The sequence below is a fragment of the Brachycentrus maculatus genome, unplaced genomic scaffold, assembly GCF_059751285.1.
Source record: "Brachycentrus maculatus isolate JH-2025_06_01 unplaced genomic scaffold, ASM5975128v1 h1tg000345l, whole genome shotgun sequence".
Classification (NCBI taxonomy): Eukaryota; Metazoa; Arthropoda; class Insecta; order Trichoptera; family Brachycentridae; genus Brachycentrus; species Brachycentrus maculatus.
In genome coordinates this window covers 1,194,999-1,216,841 of record NW_028281094.1, presented here as the reverse complement: position 1 = coordinate 1,216,841, position 21,843 = coordinate 1,194,999, and the positions used below count along the sequence as shown (strand labels likewise).

The following is a 21,843-nucleotide window of genomic DNA, read 5'->3' as shown; positions in this document are numbered from 1 at the left end:
TATAATGAAGAATATGGAAGTCTGTGTATAAAAAGGCTAACAACCTGTCGTAGGCTGGATATCACTTGACTTGCAATTATAAGCTTCATAAAAAAATTAAATCATATTTTTAGGCCCTTCACTGTATGTAAAATAATCCGGTTCGGAACTTGCATAAACCCAAATAAAAGGGTTGGTGCTAAATAAAAGCTTTTTCAATCCAATCATAGATGGCTCTAGTGATTTCGTACAGTGTCGTGAGATTAATGATATAGAATGATATAGATTAATGATATGAAGAATAATTATTATGTGACCCAAATATCCATCAAATTACAAAAATCGAATGAGTTATAAAAATCATAATTTTGGAATTAGAGCCAATTTCGTTAAATACTACCTCAAGGGCGCTTACACATACATGAATTATGATATGAAAATGATAATAATATACAAATAACATGAATAAAGAGATTTAGAGTGTTCTTCGAAGATTGCCATTATGGAGGTCAAGTTCGAGATTTCATACCATACGCGGATTTTGATAGAATATTAAAATAGATCACGCTGTAACTAGAAACATTTATCAAACAAGAGATATTGTGTTTCTTATGAGTGGAACGTGAGAATTGACCAAGAATAGTCCGTTTCAAATTCATTAGCCGACTGACGTCTATATATCTACTTTTCAATTCTTTTCTCGTCTTTTTTATTATTTCTGCTAACCTTTGCCAATCGTGTATTTCTTTCTGTTCCACAAACCACGAGAAACGCCTGCCTACTTTTAAAATCCTCAAACGCGTTCCGATTCTTCAGTGTTAGTCGTAACGGATTTTTAACCGCAATTAGAAATCAATGTCAGGTTCAACTTGATTACATATCGTCTATCTCGAATAAGTTCAATGATTCATATATGTTTTATTGTTATTGTTTTCACATATATTTTTATTATTGTTATTATTTATTTAATATAGTCCCAACAGTGGCGTGCACAGAGTTTTAATCGAGGTAGGCCGTGGGGTTGGGTAAGGATAAGGCAAAGTAGGCACGTGTATCTATATGAAACGCGAGTAATCCAGGGTAGGCACTGTTTTCACTGAATTACGAGAGTTTTTTTACATAGTTTAATCCATTTTCTAGACATTTCTACTTTACAATCTTAAAATTAATAACGCTTTTCTCCTCAATAAGAGACTAAGCTCTTGTGTTTGGAAAGGGACTTAAACTTATTATTTATTGGTTGTATTTGTAACGGATATATTTGATTTTTATTAAAATGGTATTTTTTACTGTGTTATTTTATTGTTTTTTTTTTCGATCAACATGTATAAGTCTTTCTTTTCAAAGATTTTCAAATACTTGAGAGTGGTCAGGTCAGTAGTCGAAATAATCGGCGGGTATGTATAAGGAGATGCATGAATATGAAAGTCGCGAAGATTGTTTACTAAGACAGAGTGGGTGTCGCGCTCTACTCTCTCTGCCTACTCCTGCGGAGAAGCGACGTGAGGGTTAATTTATTAGCTCTCGGTACACAATTTGATCACCTTTAATATAAATATAAATGGCATAAATGATGATGTGCCAACTATGCATATCGGACGTAGGGGGTAATACTATATCGTCCATTCTGACAATTCCCCCTTTGTCCAATCAGTATCTGATTTCAAGTTTAATTAAACTTCCCTTATTTTAGTATTTGTCTACTCAACTACCAATATTACACGTGTCGTTGAACCTCATTTCCCCCTGTGTTATACGAGTTTTCGCCAAATTTAGTACATTTAAAAAAAAAATTGAAAAGCGCATTATTGGGTAATATCTCCAAAATTTAACAAGGTTATTGGATTGAATTATACTTTTATTTGCATATATATGACAATATGTGACGCGTTTCGTCTTATCAAGACATTATCAAACAACTCAGATGAGTCACATATTGTCATATATATGCAAATAAAAGTAGAATCCAATCCAATAACCGTGTTTAATCTTCTATATATTACCCAACAATTAAAAATAGAATTCTACCAACTGTCTGCAGTTACAATAAATAAGAAAAGCGCATATTAAAACTGCACTCGGTGAACCTCGTTTTGTCCATACAAAATTGTATTCCCTTTTCTGGGTCCAGACAGTAATTCTTTTAGTAAGATAGTGTAGTGACAATGTAATGTTTTCTTAACTGACTAATATCCTCAAATAATATACAAAGTACTTGCATTAAATTTCATTTCTTAAAAACAATTTTGTTATAAAATCACTTTATACCTTATTATAACTTAATTAAAATATCGTCCGATTTCGATTTTAACAGCTTCTCGATGAAGAAGCTGTTGGTTTCGGAACCTGTCGAATTTATAATGAAGTTCTTATACCATATGTAGTGATTTTATAACAAAGATTAATTTTTTTTTAATAATTTGTCTAACATTCGGTCAAAAACAGGTCTATCTAACGTTTCCGGTGTGAATCACTGACATAATCAACGATACAAAGACATCAGATAATCATTAAGTGTCAACTCCGATATGTAAGAGAATTTAATGTTAAAAAAATGAACAATAAATTTAATGAAGGAAAAATTGGTGTGAAATAAGAACGTCGTATCCATCTCTCGATTGACTTGACTATCGAGTTAGGTTAAGCTAAAACGTCGGATCAGTTTGTTTATTGAAATATCGACCCTTACCAACTTACAAGGTTACGTCGTTCTTAACACGCAACCTATCGAGGTACTTTTTCATTGCTTCACCAATGTTAGCTTATTCTGATTAATGGATGAATTCGGTGTTTATCTATCTATATATCTCGTCCGCCTCCGTAGTGTAATGGTCAGCACGCTCGGCTACCGTTCTGGAGGTCCCTGGTTCGATTCCCAAGGGGGATAAAATAAATATAAGTGATTTTTTCACTGTAATATTTATTCAATATTATTACCCTGGACTGGTACCTGAAGCGGAGGGCTAATCACCTTTCCTTCATGTGTAAACGATCAAGATAACACTGCGTTTATATGACGCAGTGCCTTATGCATCATTGGGGTGCGGATAAGGGTTTTATTTATTTATATATTAAATACATAAAAATGTTGATGTTGGTTTGTTGAAAGTCTCCTAAAGTTATAGACGTATCACTTTGAAATTTTGACACTACGATTCATTCGAATACGCGCTTATTTTTATCTATCTTAATATGCACATATAATTAATAAAATTGCAATTGTTATATTCTGCAAATATTAAACCATAAAAAAATCAAACAATGTTGCGTCATCATATATACCGACACCTGTGACAGGTAATTTTTTTGTAATACAGGTTTTTTTAACGAAATGGCAGCCCCATCTGTTGAACGTCACAGCATTCCTCGTTTCAGTCTATTCCGCTGGTTACAATGTAAAAATTCAATTAAAAATGTTAACGCTACATAAAGTTCACTCCGATAACGCGGTATCTATCTCAACGTTATAGGGATGTTTACTGTACTTCGACATATTTCTACACTATATTTCGACAGTATAATTATTCAGTATCAGTTTTAATTTTACTAATTGTGTAATATCGTCGGCAAGCGTAATCCGCCAGCCTCGTTTCTAAGCGAATATTCATTTCAAGAATATTATAAATCCTCGTCTTATTACGTTTCGATCACCGAATCAATTATTCTAACCCTTGGAGCGTGATATCAATTTACGTGTGACTTAGTTCAGAAATTAATTAATAAATCGAGTTTTGATTGAGTAATTTTGAAGATATGAATGTTTTGTGATTTCACGGAGTGTTAAATCATTTTAGAATTCCATAGTACAGTACGTACTCGTATCGGGTGTAATGAAATATTCATATTTACCTGAAATAAGAAATATTTATACAATACAAATATTTTAATCCATAGTCGGAATTTCGACACCCAGACGATTGGACGGGTATCTAAAAAGTAATATAATAAATAATATAATAAATATAAAAAACACAAAAGTAATATTATAAATAATATAATAAATATAAAAAAAACAAAACCCTTCACTTATTTGATGCATATTGGAATTAGTTCACAATCGCCACCCAAAGCAAATTACACAGTTTTTTTATAATCTATTTTATTTTACTTATAATTTTAAATGCTTTTTTCAGATTCGTTCGTCAACAGCCAAGAATGGACCATGTCGAGGGCGGTGCCGGACCTTCGTTTGGGCATCGTCGGCTCCCTGTCGAGCGGCAAGTCGGCCCTCGTGCACAGATACCTGACGGGCGCCTACATGCAGGAGGAGAGTCCCGAGGGCGGCCGGTTCAAGAAGGAAGTCCAGGTGGACGGCCAGAGCTACCTGCTGCTCATCAGGGACGAGGGCGGCCCTCCCGAGCTGCAGGTGAGGGTTCATAGAGATATCACTTTCTTCCGTCGAAAAAGTACCACGAGACTTGCACACGGTGTGAAAAGTACCACCACATTGCACAGTGTGCAATATGACTGATCTATTTTATTTTATTTTATTTTTATTTCTTATTGGAAAACGAACAAAATATTTCGACTAAAATAACATTATATGATAAAATACAAAAAAATAACAATTCCAATCATAGGTTTCCACCTAAGTAATCTAAAAATAAAACAATTTAAATAAACTGTCATAAAAGTATAACTATATAGAACATTTATTTATCAACTGGTCAAAAAGACATCAACAATATTTCTTTTAAACGTATTAAAAGAAACATTATTGATGTCTATTTCATTAAGCATTTCATTGCACGTATCGCAGGCTCGATTTAAAAATGAATTTTGGTAGGATCTAGCTTTACTAATCGTTTTTTCATATTTTTATTTTATTTTTTCAAACATTGAAACATCTCGGCTGCCCAAACTCAAAACACAGAAAGGGACATTTTTTTTTGTAGTACGTTTTTTTTGCATTTTTGGACTAAGTAGATTCTACTTAGTCCAAAAATGAAAAAAAACATACTACAAAAAAATGCCCCTTACTGTGTTTTAAGTTTGGACAACCGATCTATCATCCAAATATATTTTCAATTGTCTATTAAATAAAAAAAATATTTACCAATTATAATCTTATAAGTATAAAAGTAAAGTCAGATCAGTCATATTACACACTGTGCAATGGTATAATAGTTATTTAGTACGTTCTGTGCGTCGAACGCGGCTCCCGTGTCCGTACAAATATTGCAGCCACGCGTTGTACGGGAGTCGTGTTGAATGTAAGATAAGGATTCGTAATCGTTTTTTTTTTGCTGTTTTGAAAATACGAAGGAGAAGGTTTGATGTATTAATAGAAAGTAGAATTTGATTTTGAACAAAGTTAAAAAAAAAATATATATATATATATATATATATATATATATATATATATATATATATATATATATATATATATATATATATATATATATATATATATATATATATATATATATATATATATATATATATATATATATATATATATATATATATATATATATATATATATATATATATATATATATATATATATATATATATATATATATATATATATATATATATATATATATATATATAAGCAATATATCAATATATACACGGTGGTGCAAAATTAATCATCCAATTTTGTTATTCAATAATATTTTTACTTAAAAATATATATTTGGATTTTCTCTTTATTTGAACCAATGATTTTTTTCTGTTAGTTGAAAAAGATGATATCCGTCAAGTGACTGCCGCCAGTGCTGATACACATTTGTGCCCGTTTTATCAATTTTTTTCTATACTGCAGCTGTCTAATTCAAATATGATTGACGTTCGACGCTATTTGCAAAAATTATAACATCTTCCGATAGGATGATTATTAATTTTGCGGCACCAATTTAAAAAAAAGAAGTTAAAAAAAGCATTAATTTTGATTCGCCGCTCTACAGTTTAAGTGTCGATTTAGTGATATTTTTTTAACGACACGCAAAAATGTTTGTCACTCTTAATATTGATATGCCAAAGGATACAAGTTTTACTTTAGATTCTAAGAGTTTCGAAGTAAATAAGTATGTAATAAAAATACATATTGGGTTCGCGCAGTAAAAATTTCTATATTAGTCAATCGTTTAACTAATAAGATTAAATTTCATATCATATTCATATCCATAAAAACTGAGAAAATATCTTCTGATTGATTCTGCGTAATTTTAGAGGGACAAAGCAAGATTTTAAAGATTATGTTTTAAAATTCTTAAATGACTAATGAATGCTTAATACGACTCACGACACATCAGAAAAGATAAGTCAGATAATATATGACAATTCAAAAGAAAACATTTATTGGAATAAAATATTTTTGATGTATATAATACGTACCTATCCTTATGGGGAAAGAAATTCCAAAAAGAAACCCAACACCCTCGCTAATTAGGACTTTTTTCATAAGTGCGTCTGCAATGTTAATGGAAAAATCTCAGAAAAAAACTCATTGAAAAGAACATACCAACCTCGGCCGTATTTCTAAGGGGCAAAAGGAATAAAATGGAATGTACTGAAGATCACATGGGACGTTATGCGAAATTTCATATCGCGAAACGGGGATGCCATGTCATACTAACGTAAAAATAAAATACGTATTTTATGAAAGCACAAGAAAGTTTAGATGTGATAACTACGCTTGAACCTAATATAAAAAGAACATAAATGGGGGCATAGCTTAGAACTTTTCTCAGGATTATCAGTAAAATTTTGTAAAAATAAAACGCAGTTAAGCTTCTTTAACTCTTCTGAAAAGCAATTATTTTTTTTTTAAGTCAATCATTAAGCAATGGGTTGTTAGATTATGAACGTATTTGTTTGACCGTCATTTAAATAATACTAGTTATTGTATTGCGTTGATATTTTGTAAAAAATATATTTAAAAAAACCCACAAAAATGTTTATGCTTGTCAAATGCATTTGCAGGGGCATGCATTCCATAAAGACAGAAAAGCAATAACTATCCTTACTTACCCGCGTGACATATAAAAGCACAACCAGTACCTACCTTACCTTACTAAGTAGTACCTAGCTTACTTTACTACCTCCCTCAACTGCCTGTAAGTAAGTAGTACTAGCTTACCTTACTACCTACCCTAATCAATTCTCTATGCACGCCACTGTACGCATGCATATCATGACGTCACCATAGGAGATAAAAATAAAAGAGTAAAAATAATTTTCCATATAATTTTCTATAAGATATACATCTTCTTCCTGGCTACATCCCAACTTATCTTTCTAGACTGTAGACTGCTGCGGTCAGCTCTTCTCGTCCTCAGGTCGTAGGTTCCTCGGTTCTCTGTCATGGACGTCACCTAGGCCACCGCATGGTCTTCGAACCATATTCTCTCTTTGCAGCATCCATGAATTTTTTGGTCTTCCTCTAGATATCTTTTTGTGAGATATAAATGTTATTGAATATATATTTTTTCATTTTTCATTTTTTATTGAATGGCAACACTCAGAACTTGTACGGAACAATAAGCACGGTCATAAGTGGCGAGGGTGGAAATCTAGAAGGGTGAAAAGGACCTCTCACGCACGGGGTGGTGCCTTCCGGGGTGCGACTAAACAACTCCAGCGCCAGGAGTTCAGTAATGAAAAGGGTGGGTGAAGGGAGGTATTACTACATACATATTTAAAACGCAATCAACGACAGAATATAACACGCGTACCAAGCATCACCCTTGCACCGTCCTGCGCTCACCCTAAGATACCCTTTCGTTGAAATGTACAGGTTAAAAAACGGGAATTTGACCATAGATATACGTTACATGACACGCCGTATGATTTTATCGATTAACAAAACGTTTTTTTTATTGCTTGGCATTTCAGATGCGTACTAACAAAATGGACTTGAAACAAAAGTGAAAGTTTATTTCTAAATTTTGAACATTTATTATTAATTCAGTAAATTATAATATATAAAATAAAACCCTTATCCGCACCCCAATGGTGCATAGGGCACTGTGTCATATAAACGCAGTGTTATCTTGATCGTTTACACATGAAGGAAAGGTGATCAGCCCTCCGCTCCAGGTACCAGTCCATGTTAATATTGAATAAATATTACAGTGAAAAAATCAACTCAAATCAAATCAAAAAATAAACTTAAATAATAAAAATAAACTTGATAGTAAATTAAGTTTTTTTTTTTACTGAATGATATGTATGTACAATACATCATTTGTAAATATAATATTATAATCCTAATCTATCTTATCGTATGTAGTGAGATTCTCGGTTATTCCCACTTACTTATAATATAATGTTACTCATTGATGTAAAATTTGCTATACATATTCATAAAAGCAAATTAACAAATGAACAAATAATTTATAAAGTAAGAAAAATAAAAAATAAACTCTTTATTTACAAAAACAAACAATTCAAATAATTTTTTGTTAACGATTTTGCAACGTTTCGGGAGATAAAAAAATATTTAATAACTGATTTTTTTTATATAACTGAAACATATTAAGATGGTTTTAAATTTTATGCAGTTTATATTTTGACCAGTTATTTTTACAACGTTTTCTAATTTAACATTTTTAAAACCATACTAAAAATTTCAAAACATCGTGTGGATCTGATTTCAAAATAGCATCTTAAGAATTGATTTATTGCTTAATATTTTTCTCTGTTGAAGGTGTTTTTTTTGACGTGTCGACAGCCTTCCCGCGCTTCTACCCTTTAATAATACGCCTAATTTCTCATACGTCACACACATCCTGTAATGGAGGGGGGAGAGTGAACATGATTTGTGTTATCTTCTTACGTCTTAAAATAAAAATAAACGCATTCCCTCTTTACAACGATCGAAAAATAAACCTACTCGTGTTAAATATTCACATATTATCATGTAGCGTTGTAGACACATGTATCATTCTTACACAACCCTCTGAAGAAAGATGTAAAAATTTCATCCAAGCTTTCAGTCGTTTACATAATTTTCTTCTTAATATATAATCTTGTCCGCCTCCGTAGCTTAATGGTCAGCGCGCTCGGCTACCGTTCTGGAGGTCCCGGGTTCGATTCCCAGAGGGGGGTCAAATAAATATAAGTGATTTTTTTACTCTAATATTTATTCAATATTACCCTGGACTGGTACCTGAAGCGGAGGGCTGATCACCTTTCCTTCGTGTGTTAACGATCAAGATAACACTGCGTTTATATGATGCAGTGCCCTATGCACCGTTGGGGTGCGGATAAGGGTTCGAATGAATATATGTAATATGGTTATGATTTCCCAGAATTTTTTGCTAAGCACGAGTTTATAATAAATAATAATATTTTTGGAAATTTTATACAGCATCATTTTTGCAAAATACCATATCTAATAAGGGCATATATTATATTACGAGAAGTTTTTCCAAGAAAATGCCAACTAAAACATTTATTTTGGTACGTTAGTATACTTTTAAGATTTTTTTAAGATCTCAGTGAAAAAAATTCTACTAAAAACTAACTAATTCACTAACCATCACGTCGCTTCACTGCTGGGGTAGGTAGAGGGAATATAATGTCACTCTACTCTGTCCTTGCAAACTATATTCGCCTCTCCCACATTCGTGCATCTTCTCATACATTACCGTCGATTATTCCAACTCCTAAACTGACCACCTTCAAGTATTTGATATATTTGGTCAAATAAGTTTTCCTCGGCTCCTATTTCAACTAAATTCTACTCATAATTTTGTTCACCGTTCCTTCTTCACTCATTCGTTCCACATCTCTAGACCATCTCAACACATCTTTCTTGATATTATAAATAATGCTAAAAATTCAGGTATTTTTTTTAAATATTTTACTCTATTTCTTTCTTTGATCCGCAATTGGCCATTGTATTAACTAAAGATTATTGTTTATAAAAATAAATCTTTTTGATTTATGTTTTATTTTATTCATTACAGACACGTTAGATTTCTAATTACTTTTTGGTGATTTACTTTCCTTTCCATCGTAATGTATGTAAGTTACTTGAATGTTTTTTTTTTGAAGTAGCATAATTTAAGTCACATTTACACCTTTCTCTCTGCTAATCGACTAATCTACTTTCTTTTAATTTAAACCGTACTCAACATAGTCTTTTTCTAAGATTCAAAAGTGCAGTCATATCAATCAATGTCTTAGTGCCCCAAAAGAGGTTGGTTATAGAACTAAAATGTTATCAAAAATCAAAGATAGATTTACTGTGTGGCTTTAGCATCATGAACTCAGTGATTGAAATGGGAAAATTTTAATTAATGATTATGTTTATTGCAAAAGCTAAACTGCCAGTACACAATAGAGTCCGAGTACCAACCCTTATTTATGGAAGTGAAGAGTGAAGTTTGCAAAAGAACGCTGAAAGTTGACTAAATGCAGTCTTAATGCGATCTCTCAGACAACACACGCAATACGTTATTCTATGAGATACCACTGGTTTTTCCTATGACAGGGTAAACAATTTTTTCAAATTTCTTGAATGTTTTTCGCAGATACTTTGTGGCACATTTTATAAACTTTATAAAATCAAACAACTTTGTTTTAACCACTTTTTTTTATTATTAATACACTTTAATATGCCGGTTTCGACAAGAACCTTGTCATCACCAGGGTTTAAAACAGGATTTAAAACATGTAACACTCCCCTTATCATTCATCGTTCACTTCGTGTAATACCATTTTGACCGAACGATGAATATGGGGAGTGTTATATTACCATACCACAAAGTTAACAATGCTTTTAAATACAAAATATTGTAAAATGTACCCCTCGACACGGGAAAACTTTGTAACGGCACAGTATTGTAATTTTCTATTATGTGTATGATGAAATAAGATAAATAAACAAATAAATATAAGTATAAATTTGCACTGTTGACAAAAATAATAAGGTCAGATGATAAAATATTTCCCAAGCTATATATGGTGTAGGAATTGTAAAGCAAAATTAAATTGCTAATCGGGCATTATCAAGACATCTCATATTTTCTTGGGAGTCAGATTTATTTTCTGACTTTCAGGTATTTTCGTAATGTTTTAATTGCGCTTCTAAGAGTTCATTGTTCTATAAAATTATTCATCATCATACTTAGTTTTATCACAAAAAAGCGACATTGAATCGATTATTAAGATAGGTAAGTCGTATTGTTTGTGTTTATAGCATTTAAATCTGCGTAAAATTATAAATTTAGTATTTGGCACAAGGTTTTATATTATCATTTCAACATTTTCCAAAGTTTTTGAACAATCAAATGAAACCACTGCCTTTGAACAGTCAAATAAAATATTAATAATTATCTCAATTCGGTGAGCGTAAATGAATGGTGAAATAATATTACGTTTGGTAATTTATTTCATTATTTGTGGTTTTGGCGTTTACTGGTTGAATCTCAAAACATTATAAAAAAAGCAAATAAAATGAGATTTTTGTTTTTGTTTTTGTCGTTTTTTTTAGGTATAACCCGCACAACCTCTATTTTAGAGGCTTGTCTGCACGTAAAATACTGAGGATAGTGAAGATAGGTTTAAATTCTACATCATAAACATTATTCTGACATTATGGAATTTATTTTGCAATTGGCGGGAATCGAACTCGCGACGCTTGTTTTGCAATCGAGCCTCTATCCAACTACTCCACGGGGTATCAAATTATTGATTGTAATAGTTTTTTCATCACTATTAATTTTTGAGAGTGCGAAACAGCTGTCACTGTTTATAAAGTTATGGTCGTACTAATTTAAAAGTTTGTATTAATTTAGTTGAATCAGAAATAGTGGACTGATTTTTAATGATAAAGTCGCATATGCATGTAGGTACTTAAAGTTTGAACATAAATGTAAAATAAGTGTGTTAATTTATAAAAGTTGGTGCAAACGCTCTTTAGTGTCGACACATTTTATAAAATGAGTTAAAATATTTAATTTGGTGTTAATAATTGTATTACGATAATTATACAACTTCGATGTTAGCTCTCTACCTGAACAGTTTCAATTTCAAAAACACTTACCTCCATGTTTATTCAAAGACTTATCATTTTTTTATCACCACTTCGGGTTGGCCAGACTGTATGTCATCACTTTTATCAGGGCGAGATAGATAAAACTTGTTTTTATTATTTACTCAACCATAAATCATACTTTTCTAACAAATCTAATCGCACAAGAACTTTTATTACCTTGAATCAATATTTCAGGAAATGTTCATATATGGAAATGTCAATAATTAGTCAGCGTTTTTAAATGTATGAAATTCAGTTTACAGGTTCAATTATGGTTTTTTTATATTTTTAATTCTATCACACTAGATTATTCACCCTGCGGGTGATGATATATCAATATGTGTATAGTATAGATGTCTGAACTTGAGATGAAACATCTATGGTTGTTATGAAAGAAGATGGAAGTCTGAGCATCCCTGGGCCTTCGACCAGGCATTTGGTTTGCTTAACGAATACTTTATATACTTGTGTAACGTTCACCATTCTGCCCATTATTGAACGCCCATATGGAATTAATTTTTGAAAGATATGTATGTATTTGTACTTTTGTTGGATTCCTTTCGCATGTTAGTTGTAATTTTGATAGATGTGGACTTTTTCTGACGAAAGATGATTCGTTTCAAGTTGCGACATCTAAAAAATATATGGTATTTAATAATGGGGTTTATAAGTTTTGATTCCAACTTCATAAACCCATCAAATATAAACCTTTAAAATAACTGTCCTGTTACTATGTATTGTATTATTTAATGTACCATACATAGTAGTTTTTTTTAGTTAAATCATCATTAAAACAATGTTTATTAAATGAACCAAACTCGATGGTTTTGAAATAACACATCACTAATTCATTATTATATTTAAAATCAATATTTTTTTGTTGGTAAAACTGTATTTTATATAATAAAACAACAACCATATTACTTTTTCTGCTTTTATTTGTCACCATTAACACCAGTCAAATAAAATATATTTATTTAATATAAAATATATGTTTTTATTTTATTATCTTATTGCTTTTCTTTATGTGGTATATTCCATTAGAACACCTTGAAAAAAAACCTTATTCGGTTCGAAAATGTTTAATTTCTTGAAGGTTAATTCCATTTTGTTTCTCGCTATTTACGGTGTAATTGAATATCAAAGCCTTCAGATGTTTTTATTAGACCAACAAATAAATGTTTTCCCTCTGTTTATCGTTCGATTCAGAAAACCTAAAGGTCATAGAGTAATACCTTCAACACTTTTTATACATTGTATTATTATATCGGTGTGTTCGGTCTACCTTCACGCCTTTGCAGTGACGAGGCTGTTACGCCTGGCTAGTCTACATCAGCAAGAATGGTGGATAATGGCGTGATTCCCTTAAGGGACTTACTTGCACAGATGACCAGAGTAAAGTTTACACAAGGTTGTACGGGTGTGGGTATGCGATCCCGAGTCCTGTTTAAAAAAATCCTTTAGTGTTTGAACCCTGCTTAAAAGTGCAAGGTAAATTACAAATAAGAGATTTTTTACAAATGTATTTACTACCGTGTTTTCAAAGACATATTGTATCCGGTCGGACACAAAACTTGTGTCCTCATAAACTATTTTTTTTTATCTCATTCATACTCGTATTTCATAAATCACATGTTTGAGTTGACTGTAGCCATCTACGTTTGGTTTTAAAAAGATTTCATTTAGCAGAGATCTTTTTATTTAGATACATGCAAAATCCTAACCGGGTTGTTTTACATCCTGGAAGACGCCTGAAAACATTATTTATTTTTATGCAGCTTGTAATTTGACCAATTCTTAGTGAAGTGTCACTTATTTTCTTCAAATTGAATTGTTTTATCTATTCCATAATCATTCGTAAAAAAATATGTGATAATTAACACGTTTTTTTTGTTGTTGTCGTTTTTTTGTTTTGTAAAATATTTCTATAATTATACAGAGCAAAAACAATAATTGTAATCCTCACTAGATAACCTTTACAACTCCATCATTATTTTGGTTTTATCATTATATTATCATTTTGACGCAACGATAATTACAATGCATAATGTATTTTTAACCATTTTATTATACCATTTACGATAAGTTATTATTTTACTTTCTCACCATTCACGATATTCGCTATTAAATTTTAATGTAATAATAAATATCGTTTACCATCATTTCATTTCCTTTCATCATCATTTATTCAATATCCACATGTCTAATACCTGCCTAGATCATTAATAATTCACCGACTAGTCACCATTAGTCGGTTAAACCGACCAATCGTACACTTTGCCGACTTATCGGTAGTCGGCTTGATAATTAAACCACATGTTTTAACAACCACCAAGTTAAGGCCCAATATATGATAAATTGCAACTTAATTTTATTTAACCACAGGTAACATTTAATAAAGTTGATTTTTTTTCATAAAATGCCAATTTTTATATTATAAATTAAAATTAGTTTTTCTTCAAGTGTGAAATAATTAAAAGCGGTCAGGTTAGGTGTCGAAATAATCGACGGGTATGTATGAGAAGACGCATGAATATGGAAGAGGCGAAGAATGTTTGCAAAGACTTATTTTTCTCTCTGCCTACCCCTGCGAGGAAGCGGCGTAATGTTTAGTTAACAAGTTAGTTAGTCTATATATGACCTGATGAGGGAATGGTTATTCCGAATCTGGAAGTCGTGAAGTAGATTTTTTTACTGGTATTACACAAAGTAAAGGATGAATGATAAGGAGGATGTTATATTACCATAACACAAAGTTAATAAATGTCCACATGTTTTTTTTTGTAATTAAGTATACTATTCTGTGGCGAATGAATGATTTTTTTGCTCTCTTCAATAATTTTTCCGAATGTATTTTTGTATTTTTATAGTATTTTTTTTATTTGATCATGACACTTGTTTCCGCGTGAGTGACGTATACCGCACCACTAATATATTATTAGGGTTAGTATTGAATCAAACCTGTCTGTTATCTTTGCTACGTTGTCTGTATTATTTTGACGGAAAACTCAAAGGAAAATAACCCTTGTCATACTTCATGCCTCTATTGTGACGTTGGCACGTATGCGTACAACTATAATAAACGTGCTTCTATGGATTTCAATATAATATTTTAATTGTTTTTTTTTTCAATTCGGTTAATTTATTCTTCCTTCCATGAAGAATGGTGAACATCCATATTCTTCTTCATCTATGTTGAGATGTCAAAATCACTTCGATTATTAAAATAGAGTTTATTATTAAATAAAAAAGTATTCGATTTAAAACACTTTTTATTCGTTATTACAAAAAAATTAATTTGCAGCGTAAAGTTGTTTTTTTTTAATTAAAAAAAAAGATTAACGTAGTGAATTAATTTAACGTACGGTTATATTTAAGTACTTAAATTTCTTGTTTAGTAAAAATATAAATGTTCGTTTGTTTAACATCTAAAATCGTAGAAAGTTATTCACCGATTGCTTTGAAATTTTGACACAATGTTGCATTAAAAAACGCGCGTGTTTTTGTTGACATGTAATAATATGTTTAAAAAAACTTATTTTTACCACAGTGACTGCGCCATCTATTGAACGTAACAGTAACACGCGCAATACTAAACATTGCTTAAAGTGGACATCGTGTTTCTTGACAGCTGTTTAAATATTGTTTACCCACAAGCATTGTGATATTAAATATATTTGAAATATAAAGTAAAATAACAACTACATATTTAGTTAGAATAACATAAAATAGATTAATAAGTAGGTATAAAAAATAACAAAAACTTGAATAACACATTTAAAGTCATTTTTTTTAATATACTCTATTTCTTTCTTTTTTTCATTTAACCATATTGAGCCACAGCAACACATCTCCGGGTACAGCTAGATGTATAATAAATCCGTACACATCAGGGTATTGAGTGGGTTCTAAGGGCCACATTGTACGGAGAGTGTAGTGCTCTCCCTTCTGTTCACATAATAGACCATCCCATACAATTTTCACATGAAACTACCCTTAAAAAACTCCCTCCTCCCTTGGCAGAAATTACCCCCGTAGGAACAAGGAACGGCGCCGCGGCGTCGGGCGGCGCTATAGCCGTTACTGTGGCTCCCAAACACTCTAAAATTATAATAATCCAAAACGTACTAAATTAACCGCTTACTTTATATTCTGTATTCTAATGGCCGTACTGTGTTCGGTACATGGTTAAGTGTGTAGTCTCAAATATACAAAAAGGGTCTTCTTCTTTTTCTTCATCTTGTTGTAGGCCTTGTGGCCTGTTTTTAAGAGGGATAAGCCTCCTGCGATGTCGATTTATCGACCCATCTCTTTGGTGGTCTGCCCGGGAGTCGTCTACCATGGGGTTGGCCGTACAGTGCGATGTGGTCTGGATGTACTCTCGTACTCTCAAATATGCAAAGTCAGTGCACAATCGGCTGCGCAAGAAGCCAATTTTTTTAAATATTTATTAGAATTTGGTGTATGAATATTTTTTTATCATTTTTTAACTTCATTAATTTATTCGGCAGTAACTTTGTGGTATAATCTATCCATTTTTAATTTAAGTTTTACTTAGTAAGTACTAATATTTCTTGAAATCTATTGTGACACGTGCTTCGATGCATTCAACATCATTTTCAAACAATTTTCAATAAAATATAATTTTTGAAAATGTTGCGGAATGCATGTGTTGAAACACATGTCACGGTAAGTTTTAAGAAATAGTGGTATTTACTAAGTAAAAATTAAATTACTTTTTTAACTCCTAACCTTCAGTAGCTCTTTTCTTTTCAAAACCATATATTTTTTTCGTGAAAAACTTGCAATTACGTTAAATGTTCCTTATCCGCATTCGCACCTCAATGGTGCATAGAGCACTGCATCATATAGAAGCAGTGTTATCTTGATCGTTAAATACACGAAGGAAAGGTGATCAGCCTTCCGCTTCAGGTACCAGTCCAGGGTCATATTAAATAAACATTAGACGGAAAAATCACTAATATTTATTAAGACCCTCTTGGGAATTGAACCCGGGACCTCCAGCATGGTGGCCTAGCGCCCTAACCACTACACTATGGAGGCGGACGTTAAATGTTACCCGGGCTATTGATTAGTCCGCCTTTATAATTGGGGCTTATAAGTAGTTTAATTATAAACTCTCTTATTTATAATTGAAATCGTCAAAAACAACTCAACCCTTCTTAATTCAGTCTACTAATCCCCATTTTCTTATTTGATTCGGTGAGAGTTATTTTTAAACGACCCTATTTTGTGTGCCCTAATTGACCTTTATCGGGTCGAGTAGAATTGTGGTCCTGTGGTTTAGGGTCGCAGAATCTTAATCAAAGGCTCCAGATCTGACCTGATCCCACTCCGCCTACATATAATTCCTATTTTTAAACATTTAAATCTAGATTTACTGACAGAGAAAAAAGGTAATTTTTTTACAAAAACAGCGCTTTAGAAATTAATCCCTTACAGTTATTATTTTGCAATTATATTTTATTAAAATTTATGTATATGTTTTCACAATAACACAAGACATACATTGTTTTTTTTTTTTTTAATATACATTTATTATTATTTGTCCGCCTCTGTAGTGTAATGGTCAGCACGCTCGGCTACCGTTCTGGAGGTTCTGGGTTCGATTCCCAGGGGGGTCAAATAAATATAAGCGATTTTTTCACTGTAATATTTATTCAATATTCCCTGGACTGGTACCGGAAGCGGAGGGCTGATCACCTTTCCTTCGTGTGTAAACGATCAAGATAACACTGTGTTCATATGAAGCAGTGCCCTATGCACCATTGGGGTGCGGAAAAGAGTTTTATTATTTTTTATTATTATTTTGAACTTACTGATACAGTATGTAAACATTTTATTTATTTTTTTCGGCAGTTACTTTGTGGCAATATTAATTTATTTTAAATTTAAGTTTTACTTGGTAAATACCTACTTCTATTTCTTAATATCAAATAGTGGTATTTACCAAGAAAAACTTTAATCTATTTAACTTACTAACCATCACGGCGCTTCCCCGCCGTGGTACGCTACACCAATCTGTCTTTGCAAACAATCTTCGCCTATTCCACATTCATGCGTCTCCTCATACATGCATACCCGCCGATTATTCCGACTTATAACCTGACCACTTCCAAGCACTTGAAATATTTAATCATGCCAGGTTTTCCACGGTCTTCCTTTGCTTTCATTTCCAAATATATTCGCATTTCTTCACTTATTCGAATATTCACATGTACAAACCATCTCAACACACCTTTCTCAATTTTTATTTTTTAACTTAAATCCAGAGAACCCGAATAAAGAAAAAAACGGAAAAAATAGGTATTTCAAATTTTTACTATCCTTGTTCATTCGCAGTAAAATGAATCGGTATAATTTTCACTGTATTTACAAAAAATATTTTTTAATTGACATTGCTGTGCAATTGAGTTATTATTTTTTTGTGGCTATTTATTATTATAACAGTTTGAGAAATCTACCATGGATATTGCATGGGGCGCCAATAGGCCTACAAAAACTTTTCCATTCCCTATGTGAATATTTACCGGCAAAGCTGAAATCAAACATATCAAAGAATGCACTCCTCGTTGAATTGGTAGAGAGCTCTGTTAGTTTTGGCCCACCTTTCAGCCATATAAACGCAAAACGTGTTTTCGCTTTCCGTCAAATTCGAACAGAATTTCAATCAATACCTTCACAAAACTCGATCAACTGTAATAATATTATAAAGCTTTATGTTTTTGGTTCAGATAGGGAAATAATGCCAGTAATTGACATCCATCTAGTTATTGATGTTTTATTTAAACTTGTTTCAAATAAAATCATAATTAATTAACTCAAGTAATAAGATTTTTTAGATCGCTACGATATTTTTTTCTAACACGCATACCCTCTATTTTGAAGACTTTTATACATACAGGAGAATAAGGATAGCGAAAGCAGATACGAAAAATACGATATTAACACCCGAACCGATTGAAAATAAATATTTGAATTTATTTTGCGGTTGGCGGTTATTGAACCCGCGACGCCAGTTCCGCAGTCGAGCGTCTACTCAACTGAATAAAGGGTAAATACCACTATTTCTTAAAATTTATTGCATATTGTGTTTCGATGTATTCCGCATCATTTTACGATCTTTGAAAAAGTTACGGAATGCATCGAAACACGTGTCACAATAGATTTTAAGAAATGGTGGTATTAACCAAGTAAAACTTAAAATTTAAATGGATACGTATTGATTATCACAAAGTGACCGCCGAATCAATTAGTAAATAAAGGCTACTCAATTTCCCATTTACCTATCTGTCTAATATCTATTAAAAAACTATTCAATCAATTTTATTGGTAACGTTACAATATTACGTTAATAATTATAAAGGATATTATTTAAGTATTCAAGGTTTCAAAATGAACCAATAAAGATATTTTTAAGAATGAAAATATTGGGAGAAGTATGGAATCATGCAACATAACGATCAATAAGGAAAATTGTTTCCCTGGGAATCATCCCACCTATGGCGTTAGTTGCGTCGACTATTACATACTCGTATAGCGTGATACCTGTAGGTATTTTTAATTATGGGTAGTGAGCATTATAAATGCCTTAAAATATTAGCGATTGAATAGGATTTTAACCGCTCTTTACAAGGATTTGTAATATATGATTTTTATACGTTAAAGATTATAGTGAATGTGTACAGTATATAATATGTGATTGAGGTTAATCCCTAGAAATAATATAATAGATACAATATAATACAAAAGATACAAAAGGTTAAATATTTTAAATCAACGAAGATTTTCACATAGTTAATTTATTTGTCCTATATCTTCTTGTCACATTTTTTAAATAAGACACCATTAAATCTGATAGATCTTTATGCCCTATTGCCTCATCATTTTTCGTCAACTGAAACCTTCTATCGCACATCGTGTTTCCATTTTTTTTTATTGTTTTTCAAAAATTGCACATATTCACACTTAATAAAAGACATCTTGTGATGATGCTCATCACATTCGCAAATAGATATCAAGTAATGTATCGTGTTATTATATTAAGAATAAATAATTAAATAAGAGCAAATTAAATGCATTTGAATGCATTTGAATGTTAATAGAACCCAATAGACAAATTAATATGATACAATTGACCACATTCTCCCATACACTTTATTCCAACGATTATAAAAAAATATTTTAGACGAACTTTTCAATTTGTTTTCGGTTAACAGTAAATATTAGTTTCGGTAATATGTTGTTTTATAATTATGTTTTTTTGAAACGCCATCCTATGTTTCATTCGCATTTTAACGACTTTAACGAGTCGGGTTTCACGACCACCGCGGGAGTACTTAGGAGTAATGAACGAGATTTATTCCATAAAACAATTTTATTCAAAATTAAATTCAATGTTTTTCAAGCAATACTTAGTATTTTTGCTTCGTTATAAAATAATTTATTCTCTTTCATTTTCATTACAAAATTCTGAGAAAATATTAAACGTTAGTTCAAGAATCTATGGCCAATTTGTTAAATCAAATATAAGGATTTGTGGAAGAAATTGAACATGATGTGACGATATACCTTATAGTATAAAATCAGCCTGGATTTTTTTAATGCTTAAAAAATAGTGTTTTTGCCTAGAATTTTCATTCATGTATTACATGATATTATAGTTACTTTAAAGATAAAGAGTAAATCCACTCACGAGTAGGTATAGGCTATAAAACTCGTAAAATTGAAGCCTAAGTAGGGCCATGATAAGCGGTGTTGCATAAGCTACGGCTTATGCAACACAAAATCTTACTACGGCAAGATTTCAGAGTCACTTGGATGTTAAGTAATTTACAAAAAAAATAGAAAATATTTTATATATATACAGACACACTTCAAAAATTATTCAAACTTTAGTAATAAAAGGCGTATATGGCGTTCAAACTTACAACGAAACTCTAATTTGTACTGTATGAACCTAAAAAGTCACCCAATAATAAGTCTTAGGATCAGAATAGAAAATCGTGAAAAATGTATTAAAACAAAGCTGGATGTCACCGAATAATCCATTGGTCTTTCGCAAAGTCTCGTAGCATTCAATTCTTTGTAAAAAATCCTTTAAATCCATATAATCTCCTCCCTGCAGTAATGCATCCTTGGAGCATGTAATTGCATTTTCATTCCATAAGTTTCACCGGCATCTTCCTTCTTGCACGTATTCGTTTGGGAATTTTCAAAGTTTTAAACGTGTTTACTTAGTTTTCCTTTACCACCCCCTTAGGATTTGGCTCACTCTTGTATTTTTTTTTTCATTCTGCCGCAGTATCATAGAGGTCACTTCGTTACTAAGCGGAGAGAAAGATGAAAAAAAGACCTACGCAGCAACGAACTTTTAAATAATCGATTTCTTATCATCTACGTACTTTTCTTTTTTTTTCAAAAAAACGGTACTGTGGTTGGAACACTTATTTTTCTTTTTTTAGATGAAATTTTATCAAGTATGTACAAGGTTTATAGATCAATTAGTGGATTTTCGTTTCTTCTAGCTAAGAACATGTTTCATTTTAATCTGTGTCGGGAACAGGAAGGAAAAACTAGTGTGGGCCAATCAGGAACTTTTCAGCATTTGCTCATTGCTGGGAGAAAACCACGAAAAACTTCTCAGGAGAAGCCGGACTGTAGACTGTCGTCAACAGGCCTTCTGTTTCGCCAGAAAAGGGATCGGCGATATACGATCCAGTGCCCTTTGCACCATTGGGTGCAGATGAAGGTTATAAGAAGATTTACCCATCACTCATATGGTATATTCCAGTTTCGTAAATATTTTTTTTCCGAGTCGTCATCAAAATTTAAGTAAAAAATGTATACAT

General features: G+C 31.7%; 1 protein-coding gene across 1 annotated transcript in view; it reads left to right on the top strand.

The window, feature by feature from the left end:
• Positions 1–4,116: 4,116 nt before the first annotated feature.
• Positions 4,117–21,843, top strand: part of LOC148303827 (centaurin-gamma-1A-like) — a 46,880-nt gene continuing 29,153 nt past the window's right edge. Inside the window, exon 1 of the mRNA XM_088269344.1 lies at positions 4,117–4,345. Within this exon, the coding sequence (XP_088125470.1) occupies positions 4,142–4,345 (204 nt within the window). The 5' untranslated portion in view covers positions 4,117–4,141. The remainder of the gene's footprint in view (positions 4,346–21,843) is intronic.